Raw genomic sequence first — 24,565 nt, forward strand, 5'->3', positions numbered from 1 at the left:
TAGCTTGATGAGCATATCTCAAGCATATCAGAATCACTTACATGCATGAAGTACAATGTGTGCCTATAAGGAATATGACTTGACAAGACAGTTACACAAAACATTTACACCGCGGGTGAAGGACAAAGCATTGCAAACCACATACAGTACAGATATGATGCACAGAATCACAGCAGACAAAACACAACCAAACTACACGGAAACATTCAAACCCCAAGAGCTGTCATAGAGAGATAGCACTGGTGAAGCATTATGTAGTGTGGTGTGTATGAGGTGGTCCAGTATACAAAAGGATATGATCATCGGACTGTTCAGCAGAATGGGATCAACTTGAGAGTGTTTGACAGTGACACAATGTGAGCTTCTGTTCAGCTAATGGAGAGCTAATATTGAAAAACCTTGAAGCCTCACAGAAAATACTTTTGTGAGAGGACGCTGAGTGGACTTTCACTGTGACAGATTTTTCCTGCCTGCTTCCTTTCACATGGTTCTAGCATGCTGGCAAGACAAGGGTAAAGTAGTTGATTAGCAATACTGAATGGGTTACTGGAGCAACCACGTAAGATGAGAGGAAAAAAAAAAGATGAGTGCAGAAAACTGTAAGTCAGTGAGTATAAAGGAGATTCAAGCAATCGCCAGTGCCAGACCATCTGTGTTGTCCGTATTTTTTTCACACATGGTTTTAGCACTACCTTACAGTGACTAGCTACATCACCCACATATGCAGGAGAAATATGTCAGGAAACTAGCCATCTTTAATGTGAATATCTGTAGCTAATGGAGTTGAACCCTCTCACAATTTATATCGTTCATGTTAGCAATATATCATGCTCAGTGTTTTCCTGATTTATCCTTATGGTCATTACGTAATACTTAGGCCAAGGCAAAACTGTATTTGCAGAGTCTAAAATAACAGAGAGAGACCTAAATCTGAGGAGCAAAGAGATGGATTTCACCCCCAGTAAAACCAGATATGGATAGCGAGAGGGGAGTTAAGATAGTAAAATAGTATGAATCGCTTGTCCAGATTACAGGCATTAGTTGGTCAATATCATCCACCTTCAATCTCCCCATCATGTAATGAAATGACAGAACAGGATCTAGGAAGAGTAAGAATTGACCTAATGTAGGACAGAAACCATTTCCCCTTCACCCGCAATGAAATCAGAGAGAGCAGAGCAAGGCAGAGAAATCCAGCGAGGATGCCATACAACAAGAAAAATTGGCATTTACAGTTCATTGTGGTGGCTGGGGTCAATACCATGTAACCACAGTGTCCTCGGTTTGAATCAAGCTCAGGACCTTTATCATGTAGCGTCTCTCTCTCTTAACGTGTCCAATTTGTGTCTACTGCCTATGGATGGAAAAAGCAAAAAACCTCAACACAATCTTAAAAAATAATCAAATAGACATTTACACCTGGCATTGAAATCTTTAAGTCACAGACACCTGGGTCTGAAAGATAGCGTATCGTTTTCCAGATAAGCTGTCCCGATATTGAATAATCATGCCTTTTGCATTTACAGCTATAGCATACATATGTGTTCTTGTTGTCTGCCTTCTACCTGCTCTGTCACCAGGTGTTGTTTGTTGTGTACACTAAGCAGAGCAGGTAGGGAGGTGGAGGAATTCAGTACGTTTACATGCACACAACAAGTCAGATTATTGTGAGTGATGGTTGGAAATGGTAGGTAGGAATGGTTATTGTAGGAAATTGGGTAACACACATTTACATGTACTCTCCAATAACTCAGTAATAATAATAAACAATGTACATTCCCCCAGACATTGACAGTTTGTCCTCCCAAATTTAAAATTCCTTCCTACACCCTTGACTGCAGTAATGTGTCAAATGAAATCCTGTTCAACAAATTAGTGCTTGCTGAGTCATTTGCTGTTTAAATATGGTATATGTGTCTACCGTGTTGCACTCATACACTGAACAAGATGGATTCATATTAAAAGTCCAACACAGCTGTGTTGAATGAGGTTTTTTTTTTTTCTCCTGCATTATGCATGCGGGGAGTGTCCCTCCATTCACAATGGTACTTGTAAGAGCACAATATTGAATTTGTAAAAGACTCTGAAACATATGCAAATGAGGGATGGTGGTATAAAAGTGTATTAGATATACATTGTGATTGATGTTGTGTGATTTGAATACATTTACTGTGCCACAGAGACCAGGGTCATTTCCATATTCCAGCCTTTATGGCTGGGAGACAGCTGCCTACTGGAGAATGGAAATCACCCAATGAAATATTTATCCACACTGAAGACCAAAATAGCTGGTGTGCACAGAGAGACAATGAATTAATAACGCAAATGTAGGACAAGGGGGTGGGGGTGGGGGGACCTATAGCAATGATGTCTAGCAAGATATTCATTTCCAGAACCACAATTAATAAAACATAACAGAAACCTGAAAACTTCCCCCGCTCTGAACTAGTTAGCTTCTCCTCGTATTCACCTGATGAACTTTCTACCTCTGCTATTCCCAGGTGAGATCGGCTCACAACAAAGACATTAAAATGCTGTCTTCTTAATAGTAATGTGATCTCCTTTCTCAGCAGAACCTCTATTGTGCTGAGAAAGGAGTGGGAAGTCACTGAAGAAATGTAGATCAGCAAGAGTGTTCTTGGAAAGATTTCTCTTCCCTCACATTCGCTGTATTCTCTCTCATTTTACCCCTCACACACACACACACACCGCTCCTCTCTCACATTGCTTTCTGTCGCTGTGTTTTTTTATTTATTTATTAATCTATTTATTTATTTTTTCTCAGAGTTCATGAACTCAAGGTATGACTGAGTTTGAGAATGTGCAGCTCCAACAAGCGAAGAGGATGTATTGTCATATCAAAGCCATCAGGCATTCTCGATTTGCTTTATGAATCCTGTATGAATTGTTTCTTAGGTGTTGTGAATATCAGACACCCTTTGTAGTCTGGGACAATATGCCTGCTGTCATTCAATGTACAATATGGAGATGCGGATAGAATCCTCTGTGTTTCAGACAACATGTAGTAAGTTACTTTAAAAGATGCAGAATATACGAGTGCGTTCAAGATATTTGAATAGCTGTTTGACAAAAGATGATAGTTGACTCAAATTCAGATGTGTACTGTACAACACTATACATAGTGTGTAAACATCTGTAGTAAGATTGATTTTATCATATCTCAAGCTTGACTGGGGATATTGTCGAGAAAAGGAAGAAAGAATGAGGATTTCCTCAACCTGATAGACACTCTGCGTGCAGGAGGCAGTGCTGGAAGATTGTGGGGGGTCTGAGTCGATCTCCTTGACTGAGATTATTGGGGTACTTAGAAAGCTCCTCTGTAGCAAGTATCCGGGGCTGAATGAAAGCTGGCCTGAAAACTGTAAGGATTTACTTTGGATTGGTAGCTTTGCCTGGCCTATGCAAAGGTGCTGGAAAAGAGAACATAGCCCATTAGAAAAGCTTTTTTAAGCTGTCGCAGATACTTTCAGGGTCTTCAGAATTTGCTGATCCTGTCCTCAAGTGTTTTGTGGGATTGGAAAAGTCTTACAACTGTGGTCTTGGAGGTATTCTGTGGGAAGCACTGAGGAGGGATGGGGTGACAGGGTCATTACTGCAAAGTATTTGGTTCATTTACAGTCAGAGTCAGAGCTGTGTTCACATTTTTGGCATTGAGTCAAGTTCCTTTAGGGCGGGAATTGGACTCTAACATGGGTGCACTTAATCTCCTTTCCTGTCTCTGGTATTCATGAACAGGATGTGAAGGTAAAGCTGAAGTCAAAGGAGTGTCTGGTTTGGTGACATCTGGCTTGCATCTCTGCTGTTTGCAGATGATATCATCCTTTTCACGTGAGATGGAGAAGTTTGAAGTGTGATGTATGATGAGGTCAGGATGAGGTTCAGCACCACTCCATGTTTTGTTACCCCCATATGAACCTCTTGTCAGTGTCTTGTTGAAGCATGGCACTAGCTTTCACCTCAGCATAGCATGGCATTATGCGTAAAATCAGAGCATGTCTTCTCAACATCCGGGATTTCAGGTGAAATGTTGTTTCTCATCCTAATTAGCATCTTTTCCTCTACCGCACCACCTCCCTGTCCCCACCTGACAGACTCAAAGCATCGTGTTCTCGCTGCGTAAGGTTGTGTGAATGACTGGGTGCATTGCAGCTGCTGTGAAGTGACAGGGAGGTGCAGCGTAGAGCTGCGGCTTCTGATCTTCCAGGTTACGTGTGTGATGATACTCTCGCTCACCCCTCTTCCTGCTCTACACCACTACAACTATCCCCGCTCTTCTCTCTCATATCAAATCATTTCCTGCGCTTTCCTCCTCTTACCCTCTCTTGTGCAGGTGAAAAACAGCCTTATTGGTATCAGCCAACTTCTCATTGTGAATGTCACCCTCATCTTCTCTCCACCAACACTCCTTTCCTCCCCTGTCAGAGAAAGCCTCAGAAATAGAAAAAAAAAAATCTACACAGGAAGACCCTAAATAAAGTTTAATGGACTGACTTACTTAAAATCAAAAATTTAACAAAAGCAGGAAAAATAGTGGGTGGGTGTTCATGGCTAAACAAAGTAAAATAGGAAAAAAATGGCCGCTCATGAAACAATGGGAAAACTGAGGAGTGCGACAACAATGGAAAGATGTTCCAGCCACACCTGCCACTTAAAAAAAAAGAGAAAGTAGTCTTTACTGATAATTAAATTAAAAGCCAGCATGATTTTTTATTTATTTATCAGTAAAGATGACGCTTGCTTCTTACTTGTTTGGATTTCAAACATTTTTACATTGTAAATTAAAAGTTGATGTCCATGATGGCAAATGTGAACAGTGTGTTTTACATTGCTTCAATGGGTTTGTATGCAGAGAAAAACAACTTTTAAATTGCTTAACGCAGTCATTGACTAAATAAGGAGGCCAGAGTGATGGCCTGTGATCCTAATAGGAGTGTGCTGCAGGGCTGTGTGCTGTGTGATGGGACAGGCTAGTGGAGGTGATGACAAGGAGAGCACAGCCAATATGAGTTTACTGGCCTAATGAGGCATGAAGGAGCTACACATAACTCAGGATGTGCCTCTCTCTCTCTCCCTCTGGCTGTCTCCTTTAAAACTCAAATCTCTCATTCTCTTTTACCAAAACTCTCGCTGTGTACTGCATCAACTCTCCAAATCTCTTTTTAAACTGAGACATTAATGACCACACTATCTAAACTGAGCCCTAAGGGCCTGTTAGCACCTTAAAGCTTACTAATTTGTTGCCGCTTTGCTAAATTTGTACTGAAAATTATGAAGGCTTCTTGTGAAAGTGGAGAGAAAGTCAAACAAGAGAAGGTTTTGACTTTGTGTTTTGCAAGAGGTCAGGTGGTTGCTTTATGATAACAAGTTATCTCCATTTCCCCGCAGAGTGCACGTGTGATGATAATATTGTAGAATGTTTTTGTGTTCCTTTCATCGGCTGATTTCTTTCTTCATCTCAGCCCTAATCATTCCTCACACACAGACATCATTACCGTGATGGATTTTCTGGGCAAGCGATGTGGGTAAGAGAGAGAGAGAGAAAGAGAGAAAGGGAGAGAGAGAGAGAGAGAGAGAGGTGGGGGGGGGAGAAAGAGGGGAAGAGTCGGCTCCATCTTTTCATTAATCACAAATCAGTTTATTTCTCTCCGGAGACCAGACCACTCAGTGGGAAGGAGAATGGGCTCTTTCTCCCCTCTTTTTATCTCCCTTCTGTTCAATACATTTTTTCCTGCCGTCTTCTTCCCGTGATTTCTCCAGTCTCTAAATGCCAAACCAATAAACCGAGAAACAAAATCCTCTTTCTCGCTCCCTCTCAAACAGACTGCATGTTCAGTATTTTAATAAAATCACAGCTTAGATGGCGAGAGTGAGAGAACACACACACACACACACGCATTTCCTTTCCCTCTCTCTCTCACACACACGCACACATGCACACACACACACACACACACAAGCAATCAACTTGTAGTATTCGTGCTGTCTTTCATTTTTCCAGAGTTGGTTTAGTGTAACCTACCGAGGCACGCCTCACCAGCCACTGTGACTATTAGTGGAATCTCACAGGACGGAATAAGTAGTGGGATTGTTCAAGCTGAATAAGAACATAGTGAGTCTAACTTCTCAAAAAACACTAGTTCGGACCAGGAGGTCAGAAACACAGAATTAGAGTGGGAGAAGGCTGTCATGTTGGCAGGGAACATGAAAAGGACGAGGAATGGAATACTGAATCAAGGAGAGAAATATGAAGGGAAAAACTACAGAGCACTAGACAGAAATCAGTGAGCTTACTATACCTCAACAACACTCTGATCTTTTTTTTTTTTTTTACACTGCAAAAAAATCTCCATCTTAACAAGTCTCATATTCAGTCATTCTATCTTGTTTTTCTTCAAACAAGGGGGAAATATGACAATGGAATGAGGTAATCCCACCTGTTTCTAACACTAATCAAATTGATTCAAGAATTTTCTAAAAGTCTCATTTTCTTCACAGAAGTAGGCTCATAGGCCTTATTCTGTCTTGTTTCAACATATTTATACCTGTTCCCAGAAAAATTCACATGATCTCATCCAGATATATTTCCTTTTATCAGTCCAGGTTCAGTTTGGCCCCAGCAATTTAAACCTCTATTATATGCTATTATAATAACAACTGTTACCCAAGTTTATGTGTCAGGTACTTTATGTTTCTTGCTGACTATCTAAATTGGCCTATAAATAAAACATAAACTCTAAAGCAATGTGTACAAAATAATATTTCCTATATGTCTTACACAGGGTCAAATAGACCCCAGTGAAACACCAGTGGGTACCAAAGGTATACAGGACATTGAACATATATCATTATGTTAATTTTACTTTTACCCACTTGCCCCCATCAGGAAAAATCATTAACTGTGAAGCCAAACAACAATGTTAATCAAGTATTTAGAGATGTTAAACATTCAATGGGGTCAAATGAACCCCAAATTTAATAAGGGGGGTTAGACTAAATTTGAGACGAAGTGACTTGTTTAGAGTTTTTTTGCAGTGTACAGATTATTTTCACGGTGAGACAGCTAGCGTACGTGTGGTTAACAGTCCATTAAATTACCCCCACACAAAGCTAGCAGTGTGTTTGTTTAAATGTGACCTTGACATAACGTGACATAAACCCCAACTCCTCCGTGCTCAGCAGTGCTGCGTACAACTGAATGAAAGCAGATAACAGGTGAGTGATATTCAGCCGTGCTACTGGGGGGAAAATTGAATCCTTAATCTCATCTACGATATCTATCTCCTCATCTCCATAGCTTTCCAATATATTCCACTGATGCACCATTCAGTGTAGCTTACACACCGCTATGACCGTGAGTGGGGAGACACACACAGGCACACTTAGCTCATTTTGTTAATTTGTTTATTGCCTGTTTGTGTATTTTAGCACCTTCTATCTAACTATTATTATACCCTTAAGCCATCTGGCGAATGCTGATGTAATTTTGCAGTCTATTGATGCCATTAATGCTACTATGACTACTATGATACTAGTAGGTGTGCCTTTTCCTCTCATTATTATTTTTTTTTTTAAACCATGCCAGTCATTCAGTCGTCTACATTGTTCCCTTTATTGCCAATGGAAAACAATTCATCTCCAATGGAAAATAATTCATCTCTTTGCCTGTGTTCTTACGCCTTGCATTCATTCAACTCAGTACATATTCTGAACTTTACAATCTGAACCCTCCACCTTCTTGTTTCATTCTTCTGAACCCTGTAAGCAAATTACACACACACACACACACACACACACACACACACACACACACACACACACACACACACATAGTTGGGGAACAGTGAGAAAGTTACAGAGTGCTATATGTTCATGATGATAATCGGTTTCTATAAGTGCAGATGTTTCAAGAGTGCTGGCTTAGGATCAGGTATAAACTTTTATTTAATAAGATTTAACACAACATCTTAGCCAAACCTGTTCAGTGCTTATATGTTTTAGTTAGTGACTTGTTCTGCTGATAAGGGCTGATCAGGTTAAAGGTCTGATCAGGTTCAAAATAGTACAAAAGTAACTAGAGGATATAAAGTTTCTGAAGAAACTTTGATGTGCTTGCCTTGCGAGCGCCTGGACATGCGCTAAAGCGCCAGCCCTATGCTGTTTGTGAGCTGTGTAGTGTTGTGGCTCTTGCCCAGGTGGGGAGTTGAACCCTGGTCTCCTGCATGGCAGGCAGAGACACTATCCACTGTGCCACTGGGGCTTGTGTGGGCGGAGCCAGAAATGAGTCTCTATGAAGCACACAGCATGAGTGACAGTGCTGCTTCTGTGAAAAATCACCTAAAAGTAGTGGTCAAACAAATGCTTTTTTATCAATGATAGTAAGTCCGAGCAGAAAATAAATTATACCATGAGAAAGGCAAGGCTTTGGGCTTTCAAACGGTGTCAAAATTATTTTCCAACTCCCAAAAATGCCCACCCTAGAGCGAGTTGGAAAAGTGTGTCTTTCTGCTTCTCTCCTGAGACTTTGCATTCCAGATATAATGGGAGTCTATGGGGGAGAGAGCTGGCACTCCTGCCTCGTTAAGGGTCACAGTTTAAAAAGTTGAAGATACTTTGCTTTTGTATTTGCATTTTTCAAAGCACAACTAGTTTTCCTACTACTTTCCAAAAAATTATGCATGTGGAGTGAAAATTGTGGCCAGGAGAGCAAGTAAAAGACAAAAGTTTTAGGCGAATTTTCAGGGCTGCTCCACTCTAGCCCTCAGGAATGCCACTCTAGCTCACGCAATACACACTCATTCAAAAGTCAGAGGCGGCTCAAAAATAACTCCAAACTTAAACTGTGTTTTATGGCAAACTAAAGCAGACATGAAAAATTGAAGATGACACACATAAAGTTGAACATCTGCTGAGTCATTTAAGCTTTGAATGGAGTCTGTGGGCTAAAGAATGAGGGAGCTGTGAGGCTTTGAAAATGCATGAGTGTCTGCCGATTTCCCATTATTTTTCTATGAGGGCAAAATCGCGATTTTAAAATTGAATTATGAGAAATCGCAAGGTCCGATCGGTTTGAAAATCGACACACCGCTTCTTCTACACAAGACGCACGTTTTTGGTATTTGGTGCGTGGACGCAGGTCAAAAGCTCTGGGCCTTGGAGCCTTCTGAAGTTTTGGCTATTCATTTCGGATGGCCGAAATTTTCAGGAAAATTGGAATTTTGAGAATTCCGTGAGTCGGATTCCTTATAAAAGTAATAGCACACCTCTCCCAATGGGGCCGCACATTTTCCCAATTCTTTGTGTGGGCCTCAAACCAAAGCTGTAGGAGGAGTAGCGTGCCTAAAAAGTGCAGAATAATAAAATACTATAATAATAAGAAGAAGAAATATGCAAGATAATAAGATGTGTTGCCTTTTCAAGGCAAGCACATAATTAGCAATCTATTTACTTTACAGTAATACCATTATTTTAAATTCTTTTGGACACGATAATTGTTTAGTAAAAATCTGATATCATGACTGCCCTACTTCACCACAAGGAATTACATTTTTTTTTCAATCTATTTTAGTCAGTTATTGCTGTTTGCTTGAAAAAAGTGGTGTTTGATGGATATTTTCATCACAGTTTTCACAAGTTAACACTGGTATGTACGTATATCTTCTTACTCCACCATGAACCAGGGTTGGTGTTTCAAATCCACATGCAAAGCAACTATAATAAGTTCTGGGTGAGGGTGAGGTGGGCGTGCGCGTAGATATTTTGGTCTGCCACCTTGAGTCCTGGTAGAAGGCGGAGAGACAGACAGAGAAGGCAGAGAGGAGAGAGCGTAATGATGCTACTGATAATGGAGGAGTTGATTCTCCGGTAAATGAGGCTGGATATGCACAATGCTGCAGGCTGTTCCTTTGCATGCAATGTCACTCATACACATGTGTGTGTGTGTGTGTGTGTGTGTGGGTGGGGGGGGTAAGGGAAATACTCTTTCCCTCACCTGTTTCCCTCCCCTGTGTCTCACTGTGTGCATGTGCGTGTGTGTGTGAGTGTGAGTGTGTATGTGTGTGCGAACACATCTGTGCTGTTGAGAACATCTCTGATGATTCCCCTATTAATAAAACATTGTCGCCATCAGTGCTGGTTAAAAGAGAGCACAGCTCGTTTCACAGGAACAAGAAGCAATTTTTAGCCTCCCCTCTGCTCAGGTGAGATTTATCCAACAGTGCTTTAATAACAATAATACTATGGATGTGCAACCCGAGTTAATGGGCTACAACACTGCTCTTCTTTTTAAAATCTGTAACACAGACAGGTGTGACATGATGAGTGTTCACATGTCATAGTAGCAATGTGATGAATGTCATTTCAAATAAGATAGCCACTAATTGTGGGGATTGTGACGTGACACCCACTCACTACAAACTGATTGATAGCACAAAATTAAAACAAAATATGAGACATTATGATGTATGCGACTGGTTGGATGATTTTCCAGTGTCCTTCCCATCATCTCCAGACGTTCTGTCTGTCCTGGTCAGTTAATGCACAGTCCTCTATTATATTAATGAACGTCTGCTTTACTGGACAGACCTACTGTAATGCTTAGTTAATGCTCATCAGTATTCGTCAGAGATTTGTCTCCTGTCTGCATAAGCTGATAGACCGCCTCATGCCCAGGCTAAGAAACTGTCCTTCTGGGTAAAGTATGACACTTTACAGCATGTGGCTAATCTGGCCTTGATTACCTCTGCAAAGCCCCAATCAATAGATTCCAGTGCCAGGGTGATTCATAATGGTATCAGTCTGCTGCTCTTTATATCACTGCTGTTCCCAATCAGACATTAATGATCAATTAGGCCTTGTTGCTGGGCAAAGAGAGATCAATTGGATCATGTGATGGTGGTTGTGGGGTCTGAGGAGATGCAGAGACACAGGCCTCCTTGGCCTGAGAGAGAGAGTGAGAGAGAGAGAGAGAGAGTGAGAGAGAGTGACGCGAATGAGTGGGGGTGGAAAAAAGGAGTGGGCACTGGAAAAACCCAGCACCTTCTTCACGAGTCTGACGCAATCCTGAAACAGCTAAATATTTAATTGAAGTGCCAAGAAATTAAAAGGCTCAGGGAGAGGAGGTGGTGGTGAGGGGGGCAGAGAGAGAGAGTGAGAGAGAGAGAGGGAGAGAGAGAGAGAGAGAGAGAGAGAGAGAGAGAGAGAGAGAGAGAGAGAGAGAGAGAGAGAGAGAGAAACTAGAACCTAGATAAGAGGCGGAAATAAAATAGCAACTCTCCTCTCTTTTAATTACAAATATTCTGATAGTGGATAATTATCTTCAATGAGGGGGTCCTCCACCGGCACTATCAGAAAGAGAGACACGGAGGGAGAGTGACAGAGAGACAGACAGCAAGACAGAAAGAGAGTTCAGTGAGAGTCTCCCTGACAACACAACATTCAGTGTCATGCAGTCCCCGCAGTTCCAACCATTTGGATTCTCATTCCTGAGGTTGCAAGCATCATATTCCAAGAATTCCAGTAAGTACCAGTCATAACAACTGTAAATTCATCTGCCATATTATTTCCAGCCTTCATTTGAATCACAGGCAGCAAGCTGATCACAGTAATTTCAGACAAATGTCACACTTTTAAAGTTCCACAGTTAAAAGCAGAGAGGAATGCTGTCCAGAGAGCAGACCGTGCACCCGTCCTGACCAGCGGGTGACTAGACATGGGCTACTCCCTGCTCTCCTGATGGCTTGTCCTAGCACAGCAGAACAGTGACACCATGTGGATTTTATTAGATAATACAGATACAAAATGACGTCACTCTGAAGAGGGGCATGAGCAGGTAACAGTTGCAAACAACTGGCCTGCATTGTGTAGATTCTGATAAGGAATAAATCACTATTCCACATTTCAATGTCCTTTGTAGGCAGCTCTATATCTGAAAGTTTATAAATGCTCGGGGATTCGACTGATTAAGACTTACAGCATATTCAGATTGCCGCCCATACCTTCCAACACACACAGACACACACACACACACACGCCACATGCACAGCATGTCACATGGATGTACTGTATTACACACCTCAGAGCATGTGTGACATGACATGTCCCAGGTGTGATAAGGTCGGTGTCAGACATGACATGCTGCTGGCAGGTGATTAACAGAAAGTCAGACCTCACTGCCCCCATCACGCATTATTACACAGAAGGCTCCGTCTCCGTTGTACATAATTATACAAGAGTCATATGAATGTCCTTCACAGGGCTGCAGAGAGGAGGGAGCAATCACAAAGTAACCTAGAGCTGGAGTGTGCTGACTGGGCACCAGCTGTACTGTTCCAAACTGTTTGATGGTTTCCAGTCACAAGAGAGTGCAGTCTGTTGCTTTCACATCTACAGCCAGACGCTCCACATATGGTGACGGTGGAGCGGTGAGAGGTCACAAATTATGCTGTCAGTCAAAGCATGGCAGGCATTTCACGGCAGCCTTCTTGCATACAGTACTGCCAGGTTTGTCAAGTTGCCTGGCGCACTTACAACAGCACACTGAATGCAAACTGCACCCTTACATCTAATCTGGGTGAAAGACAGAGGCGAGAGGGATTATTAAACCTGCAGCCTACAAAAGCAGACCCAATATCATTTCTGAAAAATGCAGGAACAGAATAAAACCTTGTGTAGGCTGGTTCTTCAATCCATTTGCTGTTCATGAATGAATAAAAATGATTAAACATGTGAATTGTCCCCATAAGGCTTTGATAATCCTAACCTAATTCAAGTGAATCCATAATCGCCTGACCTAGGCTTTGGCATTGTCCCTGGTATTAGAGTAACAGGATTGTAAAGCATTGGTTCCATACACACCCATCATCCAGCAGCAAAGTGAATGGTGGGGGTTGGAATTCATTTACATAACCTTATGCTGTATTTGCATAATTAGCATACATCATCATAGGCATGTTCTGGTTAACAGCGGAAGAGCAGTATAAGAGGCTGCTGGGAAATGCCATGGCTGGAAAGAGTGGCACAGTATGCATTAGACTACTGGTATGACAGCTGGCATTACAATGACTGAGAATGATCTTAAGGATCTCCGTGTAAAGTAATGTTAAAGCCATTGCAAAGCATTTGCTTGTGTTTAGGAAACAGGCTCCGATAGTTTATACAGCTTCTATGCTGTACATTAGCTGCTGCATACAAAGGAATGGTTATTGTTGGCAGGTTAAATGTGTATGCGTATTTATTTTAGTACTGTGTATTTAGTAGCTGTTTGCACTGAATCATAACATAGTGTACACAAGTGGTACATGTACCACTTGTGTACAATTGTTTGGACTATCAAAGCCCATCAAGGGACTGATGCTGGAAATTAGCTTCAGCTATACACACGTGTACAGTACATCAGACAGTGCTTTTGCAATGGTCAGTGTTCTCTGTACTTAAAAGTAAAGGAACAACAAAAACAACAACAACAAAACCTAACTTTGATAATTTTATTAATTTCTTAATGTACTGTATGTCTTGTTTTACTTAATACTGTATTATTACTGTATTGTATTATTTTGTACTTGCTGAAGTCGAAAGCAACAAATACAGAGCGGCGTTACAGCTATGAGCTTTCTAGCAATAGACGAATGGGAGACTACTGAGCCGATGAAGTCTACCTTCCAGAGAATGGCACACCATGACATTAATGTACAGTAAATAAAACAGAATGGGACCACGGTGAGCCTGAGGGGGACACATACATACAGTAGCAAGCTTGGTCTTTGTGCAAATAACCATTCTACTGAGGTGCTGCAATATGTGACCTTTTCTGCTTTTCCATCTATAGTAGCCAAACTTGTAGGTTAGCTTGGGCATTAAATAGAAAGGTGTGTGAGATTTAGGAATAGAAAGGTCAGCAGCAGGTTAACAATTTGTGCCCTGTGTTGAATTGCATGGTTGAAAGCAAGTGCGAGGGGTTAAATGCTTTGATATACATAACAGCCTTTTAAGCTGTTGGTTCATAAATGAAAGAAGGTTCTCTTATTGTGTGTAATGATGAACTGGAGTCAGCTAAGGATAATGCAGTCAGTCAGGTCAGGCAGCCCTAGCAGTTAACTTAGAGATTTCAGGGTAAAACCAGTCTGAATGTCTCTTTTCTCTGTAGACTCAACTATGACTGACTTGCATTATGTACAAGGACCTACCACATAAATAAAGAGGCCATGTGAAGAGTGGTGAGTAAATAGCAAAGAGAGACACAGAAACAGACAGAGAGAGAGAGAGAGAGAGAGAGAGAGAGAGAGAGAGAGAGAGAGAGAGAGAGAGAGAGAGAGAGGAGAAGAAGTAAGGAATACTGAAAGCAAAAGCAAAAGGGGCAGAATGAAATGAAAAGCTGAAAAAGAAATTATGGCATGCTGGAGAAGACAGATAGAAGGAGGAGGCCAATAAAAGAGTGTTGGTGAGGAGAGGGAGGAGAGTGAGAACCATGACAGCTGGCAAAGAGGAAGGGCGGTGCTGCTCTGCTCGGCCCGGTCCCACTGCACCTTAGCAGGCCAGATGGACAGACCTGCCCCCCCTGCGCCCTTCACCAGCCAACACACACTCGCACTCACTCTTGATGTAGACGCAGACACACTCATATATAATATCAACACACAGGCAAACCTGCAGTCTACAAATGAACGCATACTGTATACCCTATAATTGGAGACCTTTGCCACTACCAGGGTCTGAATCCCTTTTTATCTTTATCCCACTGAATGGAGTTTTTAGATTATGAGGCAAAAACGTGCCTGAAGTAAAAATAAAATAAAATAAACAAGAAAAAATAATGTTCACATCTGATATGGCTCCTTTTTTAATTATCTAAATGAGACAGGAAGTAACACTTCAGCTATATTGCTTTTGACAACCACAGATGGGTTTTTAGGGGTTTTTCATTTTTTTCTGCCCTTAATGTCATCAACAGGTTTGCTCCCTATTACAGATCAGACTGATCCCAAGTTAAAGCAATAAAACTCATTGTGATACCACATCTCCCTCTAGTGTCTACTTTCTGTTACTACATCATTTCATAGATCAGCACCAAGGCAATGGACAGCAACTGGGCCCAAAGGACAGGCCTAATATGACATGAGAAACAAGGACTTTAAGCAAGACTTTATATTCTTCTGGAATGTAGGATAAGAAATAATCAAAGTTAACGATAAACAAAAACATCTTGTGTCAGTTTACATCTTCTGTTTGTGCTTTTTTTCTGAAGCCATTTTATAGTAATCCGGCTAAAACATCGCATTCAGTCAGTCCCCAAACACTATTGATTGATGTCTGGCTATAAAAAGACATCTATCATCCCGACAGACTGAAATTGAAGCTGCAGTGGAGTGTGTATGTGTCTGTGTCTATGTGTGTGCTCACTCTCGCTTGTGTGTGTGTGTGCGTGCGTATGCATGTATGTGGTCGGTGGGATGTGTGTTGATGCAGTACAGTATTATGAAACAATAAAATTTAGACAGCTGATTCATATCTGAGTATGAAAGCCTGAGTTTTCTTAGGTTCCTCTTTAATGAAACCTATAATTTCTGCCTCCCTCCACAGTGCTGCTATGGAGCACAGGGATTGATCATAAAGAGAGATATCCACTGCTGCCCTATTTCACTCGATTGCCATGGCAATGAGCTTGGTAACTTACACTGTGCGGGAGCATTTATACAGTAAAGTGTCTGTCAGAGTATCATGTCAGCTACAAATCAATAGGGCACTGCAGGTGACAGTACATTAACACGGCAACATGAGACTTGAAAACAGCTTTCTTTGCATGGAAATATGCATGCCCTTACAGAGAACTGCACACACACACACACACACACACACACACACACACACACACACTCATACACATGCAGTAGTGTATGTGTCCTATAAGCATGTGTGTTGCATGTGGCAGAGACTGATGTTACAGGCACAAAGGTTACAAATTCAATCACTTTAGCTATGGCTGCCACATCAGTGTGTCCCATGAAAATATGACTCTTCTTCTCTCTCCTCCTGTCCTCCTCTACGTGTGTGTGTGTGTGTGTACATGTGTGCTTCCAAGGCCCCAGTGCAGATGGGAAACATATCGCTGGGTCAACAGAAACAGGGCTGTTAGAAATTCAAACAGGGTGGAACTGTCACATCCACCACAGCCTTACTTTAAAAGAAAAAGAAGGACGATAGAGGAACAGACAGAGGGAGAAAGACTGCAGAGATAGTGAAGATAACAGAATAGATATGTTACTACAGTCTCTTGTGATCAATCAGGACAAAAAAAAAACAAAAAAAAAAAAAAAAAAACAAGCCATGAAACCAAAGTATGGGAGAGGGGAGCCAAGGCTCTCTGTTTCTTCTAATAAAAAGGTGAGAGGATAGAAACTATGGGAGGAAAAAAGAAAGGAGAGCATGAGCCAGTATCAGCATATTCAACCGGTGTACCAACGTCTGTTTTTCTTCTTCCTCTCATCTCTGCCACTCTCCGTTTCCATCTCTCTTGACCCTGGGGTCATATCTGTCTGTTCTCTCTCTCTCTCTCTCTCTCTCTCTCTCTCTGTGTGTGTGTGTGTGTGTGTGTGTGTGTGTGTGTGATGATCATCAGCCCTTGTCAGCAGGTCTGAGTCACTGAGCTAAGCATTTCCTGACCATCCCACAGGACCTCAAACACAAGCAATATTTATTCTGTGTGTGTGCATGTGTGTATACCCTTATACATTGTATTGATGATGCCCCCCCCAACACACACACACACACACACACACCTCCCCCAACACAGCCCTTGCTCTGAACACTGCCTGTCAGCTGCTGACATCATCTGCTACAGTAAACCTAATGGCTAAGAAAAGAGTGCACGTTTATTACGGATGCTTGCTGCTCTGAATTCTCTTCACTCATAACCCAGCTGACCCTCCTTTATCCGTAATAAATCCAAATCAAACAGCCTGCTTCAATGTAAAAGCTTTCCACCGCAGTGATTGAGTGGGCAAGCTGGAGTACTGGCTAAGTATGCTCATACACAGAACTCTCCCAGCTGCCTCGGAGACTTAACCCGCCTGTTGACTCCAAGCTCGGAGATTAGCAGAAAAGTGTACACACTTGCTATTCAGCGAGAAAGGTGCAGACAAAGTCGGTATAGAATTATAATGACCAGAACAGACGCAGTTGTGAAAATCCAGGGATTTGCCATGGTCTGGTCAAATGAAGAGAAGGTGTGCTGAATGAGAATGGCTGCCCTGTTGATTTTAATTCTCTCTGTGTTTCCATGCATGCTGTTTGCGTGTGCCTATGTGTGTGTGTGTGTGTGTGCATGTCGGGGCTAAATCTTTGTATATTTACCCTCTGATCCCGGAGAAGAGGCTTGGTGTGGGGCTGCATACTGAGGAAATTGGCTGAGAGATGCTGCCCCCTTCTGGACAGGAATGGGATCATATTCACTGATGAAGCAAAGGTCTGAGCACACTATGACTGTAACGTCTCCACAAATCTCCTGCTGCTATAACACAACTCCACGCATCCAAAGCATCGATGGAAACAGTCAAATCTTAGCACAGAGGTTGTGAGCCGTAGGCAAGAGAATCCCTTACCAGGTCACAATCCCATATTAAAAACAAAGCAGGAAGTTGACCTACAACCCAAAGGCCGCTGCACCAGCCAACATGTGTCCGTCACTGGTCGTGCTTCCTGTCAAAGTGTACTGAAGTGTACTGAAAAGACACTGAATCTCTACTTCCTCCTTCACTGTAAGTCCCCCTGGAGCAAAGCGCCATTTAAACACTTTGAATGTACATGTGAATTAAACGTGACGTACCGGGGTGCTGCCATCTGATAAAGTCGTCATGCTGATTGATGTGCTCATCTTATCAGAGGAGGAGAGGGAAGGAGGGGATGGGCTCCTCTTTTCCACTTCCTGTCTCTGGAGGAAGTCACGCCAGGCGCGCTGGATACTGCACACGTTGACAAAGAGACAACATGTACACAGACACAGAGGATCGCATATACAGTTCACGTGTTGCTGTAACATCAGGGCTGATGCAAATTCACTTTGGACTCAGTTAGTCTGGGAAGTGAATTTTGATAAAGGTTTATTTAAGAACGTTCCCACATTCAGCCTTGAAGAATAAATAAACACCAATCAGAGTCTTGTCTAAATTCATATATTCCAGTTCCAATTTGCATCTTAAATCGGATGAAAATAAAATCATTCCAACACATACATAATGACAAATCAGCAAGGGAAAGAGTATGAAACACACACAATCTGTAAAAACATATGATATCTTCCATGCTGGCCCCAACCCCTGACGATTGTATCCATGTATAGGGTTTGTAAGTTATTTTCCACTCAGTAACAATTCATAATCACTAGTCAGCTCAAAATTGTAATCAATAATACAATCCAAGGGATTACCCAAACTCAGTAATGTATTCTGAACCTTCTCAGTTACTTTGAGGTACAAGAAACAAAATAAGAAGTGAAAATGTCCAACGTTCAGGAAAGTTACTGTATTTCAGCTTTTCATTCCCAGAAGCTTTTCACCCCCACATATATTTTTTAGATAGCAGGTGTTCCAGTACTACCCAACCCTGAGAGAATTGTGCACAGAAATATTAAAGAATTATAGAGCAGCAGTAAAAATCTATACGGTAACACCAAATTATCTCTTGTCTTGAGGGGTAATACTGCAGCAGTGGTGCAGAAAGCATGGAGAGAGAAAACAGAGGGGTGAACTAAGCTGATAACCACCGTCGGGATACCGATTAAGCCTGATTGCGGCTGTCATGTTCTTTGCTGACACAAAGAAAGCCTGAGTATGTCACGTTCCATTTGTTCCACTTCCACAGTGGCTTCTCTCTGATAGTAAACACAGATATACTCACATCAACACCTTGGTCTCCATAGGCGGCATGTTGGTATTAATGTTGTTGTCGAGGTCTGTGGTCAGCTGATTACTAAGGAGAGGAGGAAGCGATTTAGGGGACAGTTAGGGGACAGTCAGAGGATACACACGCACACACACACACACACACACTCACACATACACACACACTCACATTCCAATCCTAGTCTGGGGTGTTGTGCCACTGTGGGTTATCAGTAATTAAACAGAGATGACTTGGTCCCATCTGCAGGGAAATGGGTTTTTACAGCATCACAAAGGCAGGCTGCTCATTCTGTCTCTCTGCATGGTGTGTGCAGTGTGTGTGTGTGTGTGTGTGTGTGTGTGTGTAAACCCACCTCTGCAGTTGGAAACCTCCATCATTAACATGCTTGAAGCCACTCTGGAGGCTCTTCAGCTCCTTCTGTGTGTGACAGAGAGAGAGAGAGAGAGAGAGAGAGAGAGAGAGAGAGAGAGAGAGAGAGAGAGAGAGAGAGAGAGAAGAAAGTAGGGTTGTCATCTCAGATTTTTGGGGTTTGGCATAGACACAGGGAAAAGCCCTCACAGAGTAAGGAGATCCCTGCAGAATAAAACAAGTCTAGTGTGTGTGTGTGTGTGTGTGCCTAGCATACGGGAGTGAATGCTTGCCAGTGTGTGTGTGTGATTGCAGTGCTGAGCTCAGGGAACCCTGCAGCAAGTGAATTTGGCAGTATTTGGGCAAGGTTAGATGTTTCCCTCTGAAGTTAGTGAAGCTCGCTTTGGAAGAACTCGGCCGATTCTGTTGCCTCAGCGTTTTTCCGGCATTTGGCCCAGAAGCACAAAGAAAGTCAAAGAGGAGAGAAAGTCAAACAACAAGAGAGTAGGAGACAGGGAAGGGGAGTAAAAGAGAGATCGAAGGAGAAACAGCAGGAGGTCGAGTACTGAGCGGCAGAGGAGATGCTGTCCACCAGGAGAAAATTCATAAAGTGTGTCACATTTCACATGCAGATGATGCCAGATAGCTGATAGAGAGCTGAAACCTGAAACTTTGAATGGAAACTATTTGCAGTGCCCATCTCCACGCCTTGCCTTCTGCTCATCTCCCCTTGGCTCCATCCTTGTACTTTAATAGTGCCATGTAATGAGGGCAGGCCTGCCTCTACATAATTGAGCAGACTAATTCAATTACAAGGGAGCAACAAAGTTTAAGTGGAGCAGTTCCTCCTGATGAGTCAAGAGGGTCACATCAGGGCGCTGAGTACCTACCGGCTGTACCAGAGTGTGTGTGTGTGTGTGTGTGTGTGTGTGTGTGTGTGGAAAGGTGGGTGGGTGTGAGGGAGGGTGCACACTTATAGAGGATTCTGCAAAGGTTCTCCCATTTTATTGCAGTTTTTTGTGTTACTGCTTCATTTCTGCATAATGAATTAAGTATGTGAGCGTAAAGTACGTAAGAAATAATGTATTACATCTATTAGCTGGCAGATTGGTCTATAAAACACGAACACACTAAGAAATATATTACATCTATTAGATGCACTAACACACTCTAAGAAAAACAGTTCTGCTCCAGTGGTCCCTTGGTTTTTCATGTCTTTTGGTGTATGTAGTGTAGACACAAGGAAGACACACATAACTACAAATATTTTTCATATTGCACCAGAAGTGCTTCTCCTATAGTAACTGTCAAAAAAAAAAAAAAAAAAACAACCTAACAACCATTTACTGAACATGGAAATGCAAGTATAGCCAAACATATATATCCTGTCCCACTGCAGCCTTGTCTCATTTAATCTACAGCTCTATGCAAAGCCAGCTGCAACAAAGCCAGCCAGCATCATGAGTTCCTCTTTCTTTCTTTTAAAAATAAATAATCAAATAAATGAAAAAGTCTTGTTTGGCCTTCTGTCCAATCCCACTGTGGCAAGCCAGTGTTGTTTTTCTAATTATTCTGCCTCCCAGCGGGAACAAGCTGCTCATTAGGCAAAATCAAGGATTTTGACTTGTGATCAATGATCGTTTCAAGGAGGTTTTTCATCTGTCTGTCAGTGTGTCCCTCTCAACTTCTGTCTGATGGAAAGAGGATCTGTGAAAGCATAACTGTAGCTTGACTGTGGCTTCCGTACAACCTAAACCCCCTGAACTCTTCTGCATTAAGAATCAATGTCACCTCAGCCTTCCCAAATCCCCGTAATACTATCCTAGACAGACAGCCATCTCTCTCTCTTTCTCTCTCTGTCTCTCTCTCTCTCTCTTACACACACACACACACACACACACACACACACAGTCCATCAGTCTCTCACACACTCGCTTAGACACTTTCAAATAGGCTTTCAAACACGGGTCACTTGGGAATTTTGAGACGGGCAGGAGCAAGGCAGGGTGAGCAAGAGGGAAAGAGAGTGAGTAAGAGAGATAGAGAAGAAAGAGAAAATGAACAGAGACACCAAAAGAAAGCATGAAGTCGGAAACCTGGAGAAGAAAAGCAGGGGAAGAGAGAGAGAGAGAGAGACAGCAGACAAAGAGAAATGCCTGAGTGATGGAGAGAGAGGGGAGAGGAGGTGTGTGCGGATATATTTGTGCATGAGTGTATGCATGTGTGTGATTGTAGGTCTCTGGATAATAGAGTTGCTGTGAGACTGAATGAGCCGATCATTTTAATTCCCCCTTGGAGTTACGGATAGCCCTGTCACTGCCCCGGCCAGACACACTATTAGCCTCCCTTAGAAACACCCACACACACATGCACACATACACAAACATACAATTACAATTTCAATTCACATTTGGCAGACACTTTTATCCAAAGTGATGTACACATGAAATTTTTATACACCAACAAGCAAAGATCAATTTAGCAGAGAACAATGACATCAAGTGCCAGAAACCCCTGGTTCTGGTCCAAAGGACAGAGGAGCTACAAGGAGGTAATATCTAGAGTGTATAAAGTGCATGGAGGATGGAGGAAAGCATAGAGACAGATTTTTTTTTTTTTTTTTTTTACACAGTCCATTAGGTGAGCAGGTGTTCCCTAAGGAGTTGGGTTTTTAGCCTTCTCTTAAAGACTGAAAGGGAATCTGTAGATTGAATGGAGTTTTGTAGCTCGTTCCACCACCGAGGAACCACAGAGGAGAAGAGTCTAGCTGGTCATTTAGGGCCTTGTTGTGCTGGCAGCACCAGCTGCTGGTCCATGGCAGAGCGAAGAGGCCAAGAGGGAGTGTAAACCTGGAAGACGGAGTCCAGGTAGGTAGGAGCAGTTTTGGTTGCTGCTCTGTATGGAACTGTCAAGGACTTGAATTTGACACAAGCAGCAACTGGGAGCCAGTCGGGGGATATGAACAGTGGAGTGACATGTGGTGTTTTGGGCTGGTTGAAGACCAGACGCATCGCCGTGCTCTGGATCATCTGCAGAGGCCTGAGAGTGGCATCACTCTGGAAGGGGTTGAGCAGGTAGCTTCTGTGAGGATGCTTAGAAAGATGCATTCCAGCATGGGCAACGACAGTCACCCACTCCATGCACTTGGGGTTTTTAGGAGGAGTACACACAGTGACAGGCTGATCCTGCCGAGATGCAAGACAGAGAGGTACAGAAAGTCTTTTCTGCCCGCAGCCATAAGGCTTTTTAATGACCAATAAGTTGTTCTACCTCACTAGAGGGTTTTTAAAAAAAAATTTAATTATTTAAATCTGTTCTATTTAATGGTCATGCATTTATTTGTATATTTCATGGGTTGCTGTGTCTTTTCTGTGTCTGTCTGTGTGAATGCTGCTGCTGTGACACATCAATTTCCTTTATGGATTAATAAAGTATCTTGATTTGATTTGATTTGATGAGTGAGCCACCAAGGCCACATGTTCCTTAAAGGTCAGCTGGTCAACAATCATGACACCCAAGTTTCTGGCAGATTTTGTGGGAATGAGCTGAGTAGAATCCAGTGGGATACTGATCTGCTGTTGTACAGAGGGACTGGCTGAGAAGACGAGAAGCTCAGACTTTGACATAGAAATGATCACAATACACACACATGGAAGTAGGCATATGGACATACATGTGAACACACACACACATCAAAGCATGACTTTAAACACACACACACACACACACACACACACACACACACACACACACACACACACAACATAATGGGGCTCTTATTAGCTATCATGTATCACATGATCCTCTCTTCTCCTCACTTAGTATTACCTTATTAGCACTACATTATAGAGGATAAGAAAAAAGTATGTTATCAGTGGAGAAGATTAACAAATTACAATGAACAGCTATTACAGTGATTGGATTTCCTTGGATTGTTAAGTATAATGTGTTAAGTACATGAGAAAACAAACTATAGTCTAGATACTCGTCTTGTTGGTTACATATTGTTATCACAAAATGATTTGAGTAAAAAAAAAAAAAAAAAACCTTGATTGAGCAATAGTCACTTTACACATTTTATCTGTGGATGATAATGTTAACACTTCCCAAAATTTGATTAATAAATGTGAATAATTATCTGCCTCGTATTGTAAAGAAGAAAAAAAGGATTTTGGAGGTAAAGTAATTTACATTTATTGAATAAAGAGTAATATTTCTCCATTCAGTCATCAAATAGGATTAAGTCTGTGAATATAGTTTTAAGGCAGTTATCAATAAGTGCAATAATGTGCAGCAGATTACATTTGACCTTTCCCCAACCTTAAACGTTGTGAATAGCTTTTTTTTCTCACTGCAAATAGCTCAAACTGTAGCTCCTACGCTTTTGCCTGGAGAAGAGGAAAGAGCACTTTAACTCCTACCTTTACCCTGACTTCTTGTTGATTTTGGAATGAATTTGAGATTTTCTTGGTGACTGCTAAAGTGGTGAATGGCTTGGCCCTGAACTCTATCATGGGACTTTTGTCCCTGTATGTACAGTGCAAAACTATAATCTTGGATCAAGTAAAAAAAACAAAACAAACTATTTTACCAGTCCCTTGTATCAAGTTGGAAGTCAAGAGGTTCATCTGTAATATCAACATTATGGAGCAACCTCCCAGTCAATATATGTTGCACTACTATGTGGGTGTTTTTAAAGATCCTACTCAAGCACATAATGTATAATCTTGGGTTTAACTGTTCAATTTATTTAGTCTCAACTGGTTTATTGCTTGCTTATTTCAGTGATGACTTGATTGCCGTTATCTTTTACTGTATCTAAAGCACCCTGCAACTTTTGTTCTGAAAGGTGATATATAAATAAAGTTTATGGTTATTATAGATCTATAATGCTTGTCATTAGTCTCCTCGGGAACAATGTGCTGGCTCTGAATTTTTACTGTTGATCCTGTGTGTGTGCTTAAGAAACAGTAATTCCAACATTGATATCCAAAGTGCATTATTCACCACTTAAACAAACCCCCAACTTCAGCAGGATGTTCACTGCACATTTTATGGATGGTATAGATTTCAGAATCTACAGCGGCATTCATTGTGCAGTTATTATGTGACAAAGCCAAAGCCAGTGCCGTTCTCCCCCTCAGCCTCTCAAAGCCTGTTGTCAAAAATAATGTAAGCGGTCCTCTTTCCAAGTCTGACTTAAAAGCCTCTTCTCTGCTCATCCACACTGTATCCTTCTATCTTCGGTGGCAGAGCCCATCCGGTGTCAGGAGTGGGAATGCCAAAAAAAGTGCCGGAACATAAA

The 24,565-nt window shown here is 41.9% G+C and overlaps 1 protein-coding gene across 1 annotated transcript in view; it reads right to left on the reverse strand.

Moving 5' to 3' along the window:
• Window positions 1-22,271, reverse strand: part of LOC115369719 (IQ domain-containing protein J-like) — a 93,059-nt gene extending 70,788 nt beyond the window's left edge. The window contains exons 1-4 of the mRNA XM_030066388.1: window positions 22,263-22,271; window positions 19,265-19,329; window positions 18,907-18,978; window positions 17,837-17,972 (exon numbers count right to left, since the gene is read on the reverse strand). Coding sequence (XP_029922248.1) covers window positions 17,837-17,972; window positions 18,907-18,978; window positions 19,265-19,329; window positions 22,263-22,271 — 282 coding nt within the window. The remainder of the gene's footprint in view (window positions 1-17,836; window positions 17,973-18,906; window positions 18,979-19,264; window positions 19,330-22,262) is intronic.
• Window positions 22,272-24,565: the final 2,294 nt, after the last annotated feature.

This window comes from Myripristis murdjan, chromosome 13 (assembly GCF_902150065.1).
Source record: "Myripristis murdjan chromosome 13, fMyrMur1.1, whole genome shotgun sequence".
Taxonomy (NCBI): domain Eukaryota; kingdom Metazoa; phylum Chordata; class Actinopteri; order Holocentriformes; family Holocentridae; genus Myripristis; species Myripristis murdjan.